This window comes from Takifugu flavidus, chromosome 3, assembly GCF_003711565.1.
Source record: "Takifugu flavidus isolate HTHZ2018 chromosome 3, ASM371156v2, whole genome shotgun sequence".
Classification (NCBI taxonomy): domain Eukaryota; kingdom Metazoa; phylum Chordata; class Actinopteri; order Tetraodontiformes; family Tetraodontidae; genus Takifugu; species Takifugu flavidus.
In genome coordinates, this window is record NC_079522.1 from 16,922,066 (window position 1) to 16,936,369 (window position 14,304).

At 40.4% G+C, this 14,304-nt stretch overlaps 1 protein-coding gene across 12 annotated transcripts in view; it reads left to right on the top strand.

Moving 5' to 3' along the window:
- LOC130522175 (mitogen-activated protein kinase kinase kinase kinase 4-like) overlaps positions 1-14,304 on the top strand; it is a 31,310-nt gene that overhangs the window by 10,600 nt on the left and 6,406 nt on the right. For 2 of the 12 annotated variants that reach the window (XM_057026231.1, XM_057026232.1), the window contains exons 4-23: positions 2,561-2,686; positions 2,785-2,895; positions 3,104-3,194; positions 3,458-3,588; positions 3,697-3,751; positions 3,835-3,913; positions 4,330-4,505; positions 4,740-4,812; positions 4,907-5,117; positions 5,236-5,397; positions 5,545-5,631; positions 6,231-6,659; positions 9,086-9,232; positions 9,990-10,274; positions 10,639-10,739; positions 10,978-11,117; positions 11,456-11,550; positions 12,353-12,531; positions 12,678-12,783; positions 13,063-13,308. In XM_057026231.1, coding sequence (XP_056882211.1) covers positions 2,561-2,686; positions 2,785-2,895; positions 3,104-3,194; positions 3,458-3,588; positions 3,697-3,751; positions 3,835-3,913; positions 4,330-4,505; positions 4,740-4,812; positions 4,907-5,117; positions 5,236-5,397; positions 5,545-5,631; positions 6,231-6,659; positions 9,086-9,232; positions 9,990-10,274; positions 10,639-10,739; positions 10,978-11,117; positions 11,456-11,550; positions 12,353-12,531; positions 12,678-12,783; positions 13,063-13,308 — 3,030 coding nt within the window. The remainder of the gene's footprint in view (positions 1-2,560; positions 2,687-2,784; positions 2,896-3,103; positions 3,195-3,457; positions 3,589-3,696; positions 3,752-3,834; positions 3,914-4,329; positions 4,506-4,739; positions 4,813-4,906; positions 5,118-5,235; positions 5,398-5,544; positions 5,632-6,230; positions 6,660-9,085; positions 9,233-9,989; positions 10,275-10,638; positions 10,740-10,977; positions 11,118-11,455; positions 11,551-12,352; positions 12,532-12,677; positions 12,784-13,062; positions 13,309-14,304) is intronic. The other 10 variants (XM_057026233.1, XM_057026240.1, XM_057026234.1 and 7 more) reach the window with 7 other exon arrangements.

Genomic DNA, 14,304 nt, shown 5'->3' on the forward strand with positions numbered 1-14,304 from the left:
AAAAATTATTAATAACAGCATTTGCACTGACATTAAATTTTAAAAAGCACCTTAGGTTACAAGTGCATTTTGGAATTTTCAAGCTATGTAAAACATCTATAATACATTTTAGTCAGTCGGTCAGTTCGTCCGTCTGTCCATCCGTCCTAGCATACTAGCGCGAGCATTATATTAATAACATACATATTTATTCTTCAGCTGCCTGCTTAATTCGAAGAGGGTCAAACATTTTCTTTGTATTTGATGTCCAAATGCTCTTGACCTTGCATAGAAAATGTCATTGTCTGTATTGAGACCTCATACCTAATAACAATCATCAGTCGAAACAACGGGATAATTATTGAGCGAAGTACGTCATCTAGCAAAGATCAGGCCGGGCTCAGCCGTGGGAGTTGCTGGATGCAGATGAGAAGAGGCTCACACAAGCTGTCCGAGTGGCAGTAAAGGCCAGCAGTGCCACGCATTCACACAGCCATAAGGCCTCAATGGGTGATTCTGGAGACTAACTGCCTGAATTATCTGCCAAGAGGGCAGTTTGATATTTGCATCAATATGTTAAACATTTCTCGATGCATTGTCAGGCAAAAGACCCTGCGCTAAAATTAGGAGCAATGATAATCGTTCTGTCCTGACGTTCCCGCTGCCACTCCTGAAATGCACATCTCTCACAGTGATTCAGACTGATGGAACAGACTATTGCCCAATGATAAAACACTGTCGTAGGTGCGCCTGTCCCTGCAAGTCTTTGCTCACAATGGGGTCACACACGGAGCAGGTGATAAACCAGTTTAACCATATGTTAGATAAATAAGTTCAGTTGTTTCTTATTGTTAACACCAAAGAGCAATATATGATTAAAAGGGTGAAGCTTTGGCCTGTACACACACATTGCTCTCCTTTAAGCACTGGTAGTAATATTAAACTGGGTTTCTCAAATGCAACTCTTGCTTTTATGGAAATAATACAAACTCAGGCTTTACTACTGCATGTACAGGTTTTATTTTATTTCCCCTCAAGTCAACAAATCATTTAGGTGGTGAAATTCTTTAAAACCATTTAATTGATTTATTGAGCCTTGGGCTTTTTTAATATTCCATATTCCAAATATTACTGATTGATCAAATCAAGAAAATAATCCTTTTCCCCATTTTATACTTCTAGTAGCAAATGATTCATTCACATTTTGCAATTAATTGATTGATTCAACATCAGTGGAGATTTAGACTGCGTAATTTGAAAAAAATAAAACGGGAAATAATGATAGATTGCAATAGTAATAAATTATATGTGTTAGTTTTTCTACATATGCATTTCTCTCAATCTCTCTTTCTATGTGTCTCTGTCTCTCTAGAGGCAGTATACAGTCATCCCGTCTGACCCACATTTCCAAATCTAAACATACTCTGCTTCTCCACTCTGCTGTTGTATAGGCCTGAACCTCCGAATGGACGGTTTTCTGATACAGCTCTATTTTTGTGCATATTGTAGATAAAATAAATGCACTTGGTGTTGCTGTGGCTCTCCAGTAACAGTTTATCTTTGAATTTTGCACAACAGAATTTGTTTTCTTTTCTATCTTCACACCTCTTTTCGTGTCTGTCGAACATATATCAGCATGTGAATGTTTCTGCGCTCCCCTCATCTCACCATCACCGTGTGATAATCCAACAGCTGCACAGCAAAGAGGAGGGGGTGAGAAGGACGGGGTTCTGCCCACAACAGAAAGGCTTACGTCAACTCAAAGAAATAATGCAGCAGTATGGCTGCCTGCAAAGATGGCTAACAGCCATTTAGTCATTTGTGGTGACGCCTACAATGTTCGAGGACATGGATTAAAAAAACACCTCTTTCTTTCAGACTGTGCATCCTGGCCATGACTTTACTCATATTTATACATATTGTAGAAACACACACAAACACACTCACACACACCTCTATTTTCTCTCTCCGTGTTGTAATTTTTATTCAAAAGGTCATGTAACCATAAAGCAAACCACTCCGGACTCGTCCCTGTATGTGTGCAATTAGCGTGTCACTGTTTGTCATCATCAAGCTGCTGTTAGAGGCAAGCAGGGAGCTATGATGGTGGAAATAAACATGGGCACAAGGCCCACTGATTTCCCTGTAGCCTTCTTTATCTGTCTCTGTGGTCCTTACATGAGTGTGATGTGTTTGATTTTTTTTGATCAATCTGTTTCTCAGTTAACAATCATGTGTCGATGTAATTTAATGTGAGATGTTTTTCCTATTTAGTCAGTATTACGTATCTTCAGAAGATTAGCCAAATTCACGTTTGATTGTCAGTGTTTAAAAATATATTGCTTGATTTGATTTTAGAAGGGCTCACTTTTCTGAACAGCGTAATCGTTGGTTAAGAGACAAATAATGAATAAAGCTTGGCTACACTGAAATGAAACCACACCAGGCCGTGTTCACATAGCCTCATTCTTAAATTCAATATATTGATCCAGATCTGAAATGACATAAAGATTCATTCTTACTTTCAAATGGGAAAACAAATGTTGTTACCTTTGTGACAAATGTGTGCTTTTTTGTGCAGGATGAAGAGGAGGAAATCAAACTGGAGATCAATATGCTGAAGAAGTACTCTCACCACAGAAATATCGCTACTTATTATGGTGCTTTCATTAAGAAAAGCCCCCCGGGGCATGATGACCAACTGTGGGTAAGATTACAGAAAAACGGAATGAAGATTAATATTTTTTAACTCTTCACCTCTTCATGTTCTAAAAATAAGATGATTCTTTGTGCTTACTTTTTTAGCTGGTAATGGAGTTTTGTGGAGCTGGTTCAATCACCGACCTGGTCAAGAACACCAAGGGGAACCAGCTGAAGGAAGACTGGATCGCCTACATTTCCAGAGAGATCCTGCGGGTACATTGACTGTCCTGTGCTGGGTTCTATACTCTACTTCCATTTATGTTGGTCATGGCTGCATTTGCGCAAATAATTTAAAAAAATGTTGAATTTAAATCCCGATTGGGTTTTGTCACTCTTCCTTGATTGGTGCAGCTACTCTCCTACAGCCATAACTGGAAGAAAGTCAGCTTGTCTTTACTTCTGTCTGCGCTTGTGTTCACAGGGCCTGGCTCACCTACATGCCCATCATGTTATTCACCGAGACATTAAGGGTCAGAATGTTCTGTTGACTGAGAACGCTGAAGTCAAACTCGGTGAGCATTCAAAGCTTTGCGAAATGAATTCAAGGTTAAGAGTTTTTCACATGTTATGAGACTCTCCCCAGTACGACAAAATTGCTTCTGGGAATATAAAAAAAGGCAAACATTTAATTACATTTTGAAGCCTCAAGCAATGTTGTATTAAAATCTTATTTATTAATTGAGTTTTGGTGTATTGGTGGTCATTTTGCTCAGAGTTAAAGAACATTGATGTACAACATAAAGATAACTAAATGTGATGACTCTCATCACTCTAGTTGACTTTGGTGTGAGTGCTCAGCTGGATCGGACTGTGGGGAGGAGAAACACCTTCATTGGTACCCCTTATTGGATGGCTCCAGAGGTCATTGCTTGTGATGAGAACCCAGATGCTACATATGATTACAGGGTAAAGGCCTAAAATGAAGAGTGGCAATTTATTTGGTCTCATTAAGTAAAACAGGTGAATTTCTGCTTGCATATGGTTTTTATTAATGAATGTTACTGTTTCTCTCAGAGTGATCTGTGGTCCTGCGGCATCACAGCTATTGAGATGGCCGAAGGAGCACCGCGTAAGTATTGGGTGTTATTATTTACATGCCTTTAAGGGCTAAATATTTTTTGTTGCGGTTTTGAAATGTGTGTTTTCTTCCAGCACTTTGTGACATGCATCCGATGCGTGCCCTCTTCCTCATCCCAAGAAATCCACCTCCCAGGCTCAAGTCTAAAAAATGGCAAGTGTTCTTAAAAAACAAATAGTGCATTAACATTTATGATCATTTATATCTTCTAAAATAATTATTTCAATTAAAAAACCACACATCAGATGTTATAACTGTATCATAACATTGGCAACTGGTTAATATCTCATAGCAGGAAGGTTTCTAAGTTCACTTCTTTCCTTTCCATGTGTAGTTTGCAAGTTGTTCAGTGTTTTGAAATTGCTTGTCCACATTTTTGTCCAAATTACCAAGTTCCAGATGCTAAGTGGCACTGAATGATTTTGAGATGCAGCATTTCTGAAACATGGTTTTGGAATGAGCTTTTGCCTCTTTGTAATCCTTAAATGTTTCATCCAGGTTGAAATACTTCCAGAAACACCCAAAAATGTTGACTTTAATGATCTGCTCTTCCTTTACCACCTGCATAGGTCCAAAAAGTTTTTCAGTTTTATTGAGGGCTGTCTGGTGAAGAATTACACACAACGTCCTCCAACAGAGCAGCTCCTGAAGCACCCATTTATCCGAGATCAGCCCAACGAGAGGCAAGTGCGCATTCAGCTCAAAGACCACATCGACCGCACCAAGAAGAAGAGGGGAGAGAAGGGTACGTACATTTTGTTGTCTTATCGTAAAGTTGTAAAAACCAATTGCCCTCTGTTAGATTAGATATTAAGGAAGCTGTTGGGGCCTGAGAGTCCATTTACCATGTGGACATTTTTATTTATTTTATTTATACACTATTCAGGTCCTCAGAATTACTTTTCCATGTAGGGCAGCTGCCATTGACTCTGTTACTGATACAAAAGGTTCAGATTTAAGCATATTATTATTTGTGCAGATGAAACAGAGTATGAATACAGTGGCAGTGAAGAAGAGGAAGAAGATCCCCCAGAGCAGGAGGGAGAGCCCAGGTATTGTGTAGCCTACTGGCCCTACTTCAAAAGTGCCAGATAATTTTTTTTTTCTTAACACAACCACTTTTGCCTGCACCTTTCCACCATTCAGCTCCATCGTCAACGTGCCCGGTGAGTCGACGCTGCGTCGCGACTTCATCCGTCTGCAGCAGGAAAACAAGGAGCGGTCGGAGGCGCTCCGACGCCAGCAGCTTCTCCAAGAGCAGCAGCTCCGGGAGCAGGAGGAGTACAAGCGTCAGCTGCTTGCAGAAAGGCAGAAGCGAATAGAGCAACAGAAGGAGCAGAGGAGGCGGCTGGAGGAGGTAGTGTACATTTTTATCTCCATCTCAGAACTACGAAGGGCTAAAACTGATCCAATTGCTTAATATTATAATGTTACAAAGTATTTTTGTTCTCTGACATTTTTCCTCTCTTCTGCAGCAACAAAGACGCGAACGGGAGATGAGGAGGCAGCAAGAGCGCGAACAGCGTCGCCGTGAACAGGAAGAGAAGCGACGCATCGAAGAGATGGATCGACGACGTAAAGAGGAAGAAGAACGCCGGCGTGCTGAAGATGAGAAAAGAAGGAATGATCGAGAACAGGTCAGCATTAAACTTTAGTAAGAATTACTCTGAAGGCCTTTAAAATTTTAAATGAGGTCATGTTAAAGTTAAAAACAATGAAAACTTGATGTGGAAATTCAATCTTTTGTGTTGTTTTGTTAAATTTTGCTTTGCTCAAATTGAAAGGAGTACATCAGACGCCAGCTAGAGGAGGAGCAGAGGCACCTGGAGATGTTACAAGAGCAGCTGCTCCGGGAACAGGCCATGCTGCTGGTCAGTCACTCGCTTTAAAACTACACACATTATATATCTCCTATAGACATTAGTGATTCTGGAGAGTAGACCTGGTTTGTTTTGAATCCATGGGAAGAATTTGAATTTTTAATGTCAAATTTCTATTAAATAATAAATAATAAAGTAAAGTTGACCCTCAAATAGTTCAATTAAACAGTTTGATGAACAAATGACATTAAACAAACTCTTGAATTGTACTTTTAGTAAAGGTGTAAACTACAAATCATATCAGTTGAAATTTAAAACTGTTTCTCTTTTGCAGCATATTTTCTGTTTTTGCCACTACGACTATCATTTTGGCAAAGTTCATTTGGATTTAAAATTACATTTATATTAAATATATTACATTTAGGTTGTAATGTGTCTTTAATAAGTATTTAAACAGCTTTACTGAAAACAGCAATACTTGTGTTTAACAAAATTCTATAAAAAGAGATTTACTGAAGTATAATAGACAAATGTAGTCACAAATACTGAGTCTACGTGTATTACATGGAAACGGTTTTAAAGTAGCTGCTAAATTTGTGAGGCCAAATCCTTTTTTCATCATCTCGAATCGATCCTGCACTCTGCAATAGGAGTTCAAGTGGCGGGAGCTGGAGGAGCAGCGCAAGGCTGAGCGACTGCACAAGCGCCTGCAGCAGGAGCAGGCCTACCTGCTGTCGCTGCAGCACAAATCCAAACAGCAAACTGGAGACAAAGTCCCCGACTATAGCAAACATCCTCAGACATCCACCCTCCCCCCTGACAGAATCCTGTGCACAACCCCTCAAGCTCAGGTCCTTGACAGTGTTTCTTATGAGTCCTCCAGTGCACCTCACACAGTCCCACCAAACACCAAATCCCAGACGGTAGCGCTAGAAAGGACTGACAGTGATGAGACATGCCCGAGCCCCACCCGCGCTCAGACTGAACCCCCCATTGACACTGACCCTCCTCAGACTGAAAGTGTGGAGTCCGATAGGCCTGCAGAGGCTGTCGATCATCCTCCCCTGCCTGTCAGAGAGGTGAACCTCCTCCTCAGTTCTGCCTGCTCTTTCCAGCTTATGCTTGCTTGTCTTTGCACAGCCTCAGTCACTGTGAGGATCGTGCTCAAGCACATAGTTCTCTTCTCCATTCGGCGTTTTCTCTGCTCTCTTCTTCAGCTGTAACACATTTGTTAAACAGTAAACTTGTCTGCCAGACATTTTGAATGCCACTGGAGGGGGTGTCTGAGGGTATGAAAGGCCCCCAGGCTCGCTGCAACCAGCCTTGTCACGTCCTTTGTAAAAACCTAGCTGTTTTTCTCTCTTTTTTGGCACTTGTTCTCACTGGCTATGTTACTTGTATCCTTGAAAACTAAAACTACTCGCTGTTGTTGAGATCTTTTAGTCCTAAGTGTTGTCTAAATTAGGGAGAGCAAGAGGGAAAAAATGATCTGTTTTTATGTAATAATACCTTCTTGAGTAAATGGTTAGGCTAACAATAGGTAGTAAACATTAGGCTAACTTCATTTCACACATGGTTATGGAGTGGATGATAACTCACAAACATTGACTTATCAGCGCTGAGTGCATAAAGCATTGGAGTGTGACACAATTAGTATGTTCACCTTACACTTGGGAAAACAACTTATTCTCTCAATCCGACTATAACAACTTAAGTGCCTTAGTCTGATTAATATTGGAGTTCTCCTTATCTGACTAAGACATTCGGTTAATGCGAATAGAAATTGATTTTCTTGGGCACATTGTACGCTTCAATCGCAGTTAAACAAGACGACGCATGCTCCGCAAACGTTACACTGGCGTTTGACTCCAGAAAAAATATCCAAGAAAGCCGTTCACAGGAGGAGAAAATAAGGAGAGCTAGTGTGCACCTGATCTTCTTATCAGTGTATGTAAACTGGGACCAGGATCAAATTGTAATGTGATGCCAAATTTTGAGCATATCTCGACAAACCTGCGCATGTAAACGTACTGAATCATGCCAGTGCACAACTAACATCTTTGCTCCGTATATAAGATTTGTTGTAATTTCAAGATGTACACAAAAAAGGGATTTTCTTTGTGTAGAGTTGCAATGAATTCTAGATTTTTAGACTGATACAGCATACTTTAGGCTAGACAAAAGAAATAGATTCCTTTTTAAACTAACAGTCCTCACAAACAAGGTAAATATTCATCAAATCATTTAAAATGGAACTCCTATTACTAGATTTAACTGTTTAACCTTTACATAACAGTTCTGCACATAATACAATACACCTAATAAACAAAATGCCACCTTTGTAATAGCGTTTAGTACCTCAGATGAGATGCTAATGACGATGAGAAATCACTTTGAATAATTTTTGGATTATTAGCTAGCAGAGGTTTTTGTTGGATTTACCAACAACTTCAGATTTTGCATATGCAGATGACGGCTGTTTTCAGTGCACCAATTAATGTATGATGCCTCCACATTTTAAGAAGTAGTTAATTTCTTAAAAAATTGGTTGCATATCTTGTTTTGTTGGAAATGACAGGGGCCTGATATAAAAGGGCCATTTTCCTCACTTCACCTCTAAAATCAAAATTGAAAAAAAAAACTAAAAATTTAGATGGAGAAATAGTTTATTTTCTCTCAAAACAAATTTCTCAAAAAAAATAATAGAAAATTATGCTTATTTATGAGCATTTTTGTTGGAGTAAATTGTAAAATCCCATAATTTTCAAATGTTTGTAATTTTTTTGGTTCTATAAGAAAAAGCAAAAAACACATTCTCTTCTGGACAACACAGGGGATTTGGAATTTCTCTTGGGATTTGGAATTTGTCTCTTGAATGGTCGACGTGACTTTTCTTCAGTATGACGGTTCTGACAGTCTGTGGATGGAGCCATTGCATGTGTTACACAACTGACCCCCACACTAACCTCTAGGTTGGGAAGCCATTTCCCCATTCCCTAATAGGGCTGTCCTACATCGTTAATGCTGTCTCTGCATTTTTTTGGAATGATGCAACTGTTTGAAAGACGCCTGTATTCACCTTTGTCTCTGTAAATGTTTTATCTATATGGCTGCCTCAAACAGGCTTGGAGCATGTTTAATCTCATTGTTCCTTCATGTCTTTGATGTCAGTGTCTCTGAAATGTGAAATTGTAATTTTGAGCTTCCAAAGGCACAGTTATACTGTTTGTGTGGGTGTGTGTGTATAAAAACTATGCAAAAAAAATTATTGCAATTTTAATTTGAAAATCATCAATACAATATGCAGTTTCCCCTCCTGAATGATCAACTCACTTTCAGATGGCTTTAATTTAGTATCTAAGCAGCAAGAATGAAACTTTATATTGCATTTTAAGCATAGTTCCTCCTTTTCTTAGCTCCTTTTTATACATGAATTGTAATAATTAAAGCTTATGTCAGTTGACCTTCATTAAATGTTCATCTCGTTACAATTACATTACTTCAGGCTGACGAGCGGTACCGTAAGAACATTCAGGGTTCCCCCCAGACTGGTCCTGCTCCTAAGCAACCTCCTCTGCCTCCTCGCTCCTCTGAACCTTTCTCCAATGGTTCCTCCGAGGCCTCCGCCATGCACCGCCCTATGGAGCCTCAGGTAACCCCTCCATTCTTCCTGTCCCCCCCAAGTCTCTCTTCATGTTCTGCCTATTTGTCACTGTGTTTTTCCACAAAGTTATTTGCCCTTTTTGCCCTTTGTATATATATATATATATATGTCACAGCACATTTCTGGCTGTAAATTTGCATTTATTTATTTTTTTCCCTTTTTAAATTAACCTAGAACTTGATCCATGAGGCTTTTTACAGTCAGTACTAACAAAAAGCTTTAGTGATATCCGCCACAGTTCTCCGTGAGGTTAACTTAGACCACAAATTCGTGACGCATATGACCACATTCTTTTAGTGATATGTAACTCAGCTTGTCATCGGCCGCAAAAATGCATCGACTAACTTTGGGTAAAGAGGACACCAGACGAAGCAGATTGCCTTACACGCAAAACTCCCGAAATTTCTTTTAGGCTCAAGAAAAAAAACATTTTTTTCCAATAAGCATTATGCTAGCATATTACTGCACATTCATCTTTTATTTTGGTTGCTTTTGGTTTTAAAAAAAATGCAGATTTGTCATGACTATTGAGAGGTGTTGCAGCAGAGTTGACCATTTCCTGAAAGGTTTCGATGTATTTTCCTCTGTCTAAATGCCGACTCTAAATCTTGCATGTCATTGTCTCGTGCATTTTCTGCTGTATGCATGCTGATAGACACATGTATGTGTAGAGTCACACATCAGTCCCTTGTGTCTCATGTGTTGTCTGCTTGTTTCACGATTCCTCCTCCTGCCTTCCTAAAAGGTCCAGTGGTCCCACCTGGCTGCTCTAAAAAGCAGTAACAGCGCTGCCCCCTCTCCTCCTCCTCCTCCTCCTCCTCCTCCGGTCGTTTCTCGCTCCCAGTCGTTCAGCGAGCCCGGTGGCGTCACCTCTAGTTTTGCACAGCTGCACCTGCGCTCCCAGGACCCCCACCATCACCACCATCCATCTCCTGCACGCACTGACCCCCAACCCCAACCTCCCCTTCACCACCCTCAGGCCCTCACTCGGGCTGATCACCAGGCCACGGATGAGGAGGTACCTCCTAAGGTAAGGTGCCTGTGAGGGTCCCCTCCCCCATACCTTTCCTAACTTGTCCCATGCTTGTTTATTCACTTTTTCTGCTCAGCACCAATCTGCATTTTCTTTTCTCTATTCTGTCTCATTTCTTTTAGATTTATAAAATATGAAACCCCTATATACCCATAATGTTTTTAAGAAAAATGGGAATTCCTGATATCCTGTCATTCGGGCATTTCTTTTTTGTTTGTTCCTTTGCTCATTTACAGTATTTCATTTAATAAGTCATCATCAGAAACTTAATAGCAGTTAGTGACAAATGATCGATAATAGACAATTTGTACAGATAAAACTTCTTGCTGCGTTTTAACACGTTCGAATGTGTTCCATTTAGGTCCCTGTAAGGACAACATCTAGGTCTCCTGTGCTGTCACGCAGAGACTCCCCTCTGCCATCACAACCAGGCAACCAAGGTGGACAGAGGAATGTTGGCAGGTTAGAATGGAGACTTGTGATATTTCAGCGATCTTGATTTATGAATGTATAATAGGAGGTTTACATATCTAAATTAATGAATGACCATTTGAAGAAACAGATGTGTAATAAAATCAGTGTGTATGTGGTCTCACATTAAAATGTGAATAATATTTTTTCTTCAATGCATGGTAACATGAAATTTGAAGAAGAAAAACAACCTTTGATGTACCACAAATCACAAAATGTTTTATGACAGCAATGTTGAGCAGCGCCCCCTGTGGGATCGAGTGGAGAAACTGCAGCCTCGGCCAGGCAGCGGCAGCTCCTCTGGCTCCTCCAACTCCAGCTCTCAGGCCAGTCCTGGGGACCGTTTCAGGCCACGCTGTGAGTCCCCTGGTACTGTACTTGAACACATTTCTCAAACTCTATAAAATAACTGCAGTAATAATGGTAAAAGACTACATGTTTCCATTAAGGTGTTTCACCTCATTTTGTCCCACATAAAGCACATCTATGATGTGTTTGCCTCTGAGAATAATTTTGACCTATACTGCATCCCATTGGTATACTTTGGAAATATTTTACCCCTTTTGTGTGGTAATTTTTATTAATTTAATAATCCTGATTGGATTTAACTTGTTTTTTTTCCCATTGTTTATGCTGTCCAAACAGAATTGTTCAGGTGCTCGACTTCTCTTCTTTAATAACATTTTGGTCTTTTCGTTTCCCTGAAGCCTCCTCTAAATCTGAAGGGTCTCCACTCCAGCGGCCAGAAAACATTCCTAAAAAACAAGATGAAAAGAACCTTGCCCGGCCTACCCGACCATCTGTAAGTACACTGTCACTCAACAGCCACTTCTTTGACGAGGATTGGGTGAAAATTGTTTTCTTTTTCTTTTCTTTATTTAACCATCTGCGCTATTCGACTTCTCATGAATCATTGGGAACCTCTTAGGGTGATTCGGTAAGACTAAATAAGATGGCATGATTATGCCTGCACTGTGCTTGCCCCACCGCCACGTTCATTGCATAAAGTGTGGTTCAAATCTGCTCCCATGTCAGGATTGATGCAGTAATTGCTTTAAGTTTTGTTTTTGTGATGTGATTGACTTCTACAGACATCTTACCTCACGCCTGTACTTTTTTGCTATCTCACTTGCTTTTCTAACCAAATTTGAATGCAAGCACTTCTGAATACACATTTCTACATTTCCTTTTACTTTGGATTGTTCCTTGTTGCACTTGGCTGTCTTCTGTGATAAAACTCATGTGATTCAGTGAACATGTCAGGGAATTAATCCTGATGCCTTTCTGCACAGACCTAGCAAGCCTGTTCATGGGGGTAGATTTATTTAGAAGCTATTGACATGAGAATGTACAAGGTATTAATACCTAATTTTCCAATAAATAATTCCCTGACTAGCCTGGTTTTAAAATGTATTCAGAATGTACAAAACCAACACAGTCTGGACTAGTATTTCCTTGCATTAAAAACATTTTAACATACACTTTTTAACCCTATTTGGTGAGTGAATAGCTGAGTGAACTGAAGACAGATGCCTCCGAGGCTTCTCCCTGTTTTCTTCCTGGCTGTAAATGGAATAATCTTATTTCCCTATTGTTTCTGTTAGGACCTGACGGCTCTTGCCAAGGAGCTTCGTGCAGTAGATGATGTAAGGCCTCCCCACAAGGTCACTGACTACTCATCCTCGAGTGAGGAGTCAGGAACCACAGATGAGGAAGATGATGAGGAGGTGGATCAGGAGGCAGGAGAGGAGTCCACTTCTGGTGCTGAGGATTCCAGAGCTGGGTATGTACAGGTGGCTCAAGGGTTATGTGGTGCCTACTTCAGCTCTTAAATTAAGCTTTATCCTGCAAATTAACTGAGTGACATTCATTGGCGGTTATGCAAGACTGATAGTGCAGTTCTGATATTAACTATTGATGTTTTTGCAGGAGGCTGAGTAATGGTGAGACAGAGTCTGCCCGGACCAGAGTGGAGGACTCTGAGAGTGACCAAGCCACAACACCTTCCAAAGATGGAACTCTGGTCATTAGACAGGTAAGAGATTTGAATCTGACTGTCGGATTTATAATTAAATATACAGCCAAGTTGTTTTGTTCCAGACATATTTTGCAGAAATGTGTCTACTGTCCATTCACTCCTCCATCTGTTACACTTTATTTTTGTCTTTATAGACTTACAATTCTATTTAATACAAGATGCACAGTGGTGGTGGTCTCCCAAATGACACCCCCAGATGGGGGTAAATCATGATAGCAACAAAGCAAAACTGTCTCAAGCTTGCTCGAGCCCAAGTTTGCCTGTTCTTGATTCCAGAGCACCGTTGACATAAAGCGGTTGGTCAATCTCTCCCAGCCCCCTGGCCAGGGGCTTCTAGAGAAAAATGGCTTTCCTGGTCGCATACACCACCTGCCAGACCTTATCCAGCAGAGCCATCATTCCCCTTCCTCCTCCACAGCCATCCCTCCCTCCACCTCCTCCTCCTCCTTCCCCTCATCATCTAGCTATGCCAGTCCTGTCATGTCCCCACAGAACCCTCTGGAGACGTTCACTGCCATTGAGGTATGTTGTCCTCATGCCACCTGGACAGGTGAGGAATGGATGGTTGTGGAGTGTACAGGCGTAGACACATAGCAACTGCAGCTGTGAGTTTTAGCTAGTCTGTATCAAAGATGGCAAAATATTGACCTCCCAGTGGAGGATGAATTTGTATCCCTGTACTTTTGTAATAGGCTGATTATTTCTTGTGACTTCATTTTAATGAGTTTTCAGTCTGTGGTTAATAGAAAAAAAGGCATTATTATTATTGACAAATGAGAACACAGAGGTCTACTTTAGGCACACCATAGCAGTATACTCCTGCACATCAGGAAAAAAGAGCAGCAACACCTATACAAAATACAAAATATCTTGGCTTCATCCTATATATATATCCTAAAAATTTGCTCAACAACTGGCAGAGATATATAATCTCCGAAGTAGAAACTATAGTAGGTGTAACTGCGTAAACCATAGCATTATGGTCATTATGTCATCTTAAGCTAAAATCTTTTAAAGTATTTACAGAATAATTCAATATTTATCTAGTGGATTTGTTGCTTATGAACATTTTTATGTCACCATCTTTTATGCAGTAATTTTTTAATGTTACTTCAGGTTTAGAGAAATCTATTTGTTAATTAGCAAACAGCTCTATCTATCAGCCTGTACAAACCCACTGTCCAGTCCTTGCTTGTTGGCTGCAGGCTCTCTGCACATGATCCTGCCCCGCTGTGCTCTCCTGGCTTCATTCTGGCTTTCTTCTGCCCCCTTTTGGCTTGGCTGAATGCTTGTCTGGGGCTGCAATCTGCTTTCCCGAGTGTAACGTGCATTATGCTTTGATGCTAACACTCACACCTCTTGGTAGAAAAGTTTGGGACAATGCCACCACACAACAAGAGTGATCATGTAGGTAAAATATTCTAATTAAACTACTTGGAGATAAGAATAAACTAATGTTTAACAGAAATGAATCCTCCTTTCTATCCTCTGCAGCCATTTCATCTAATATTTTACAGC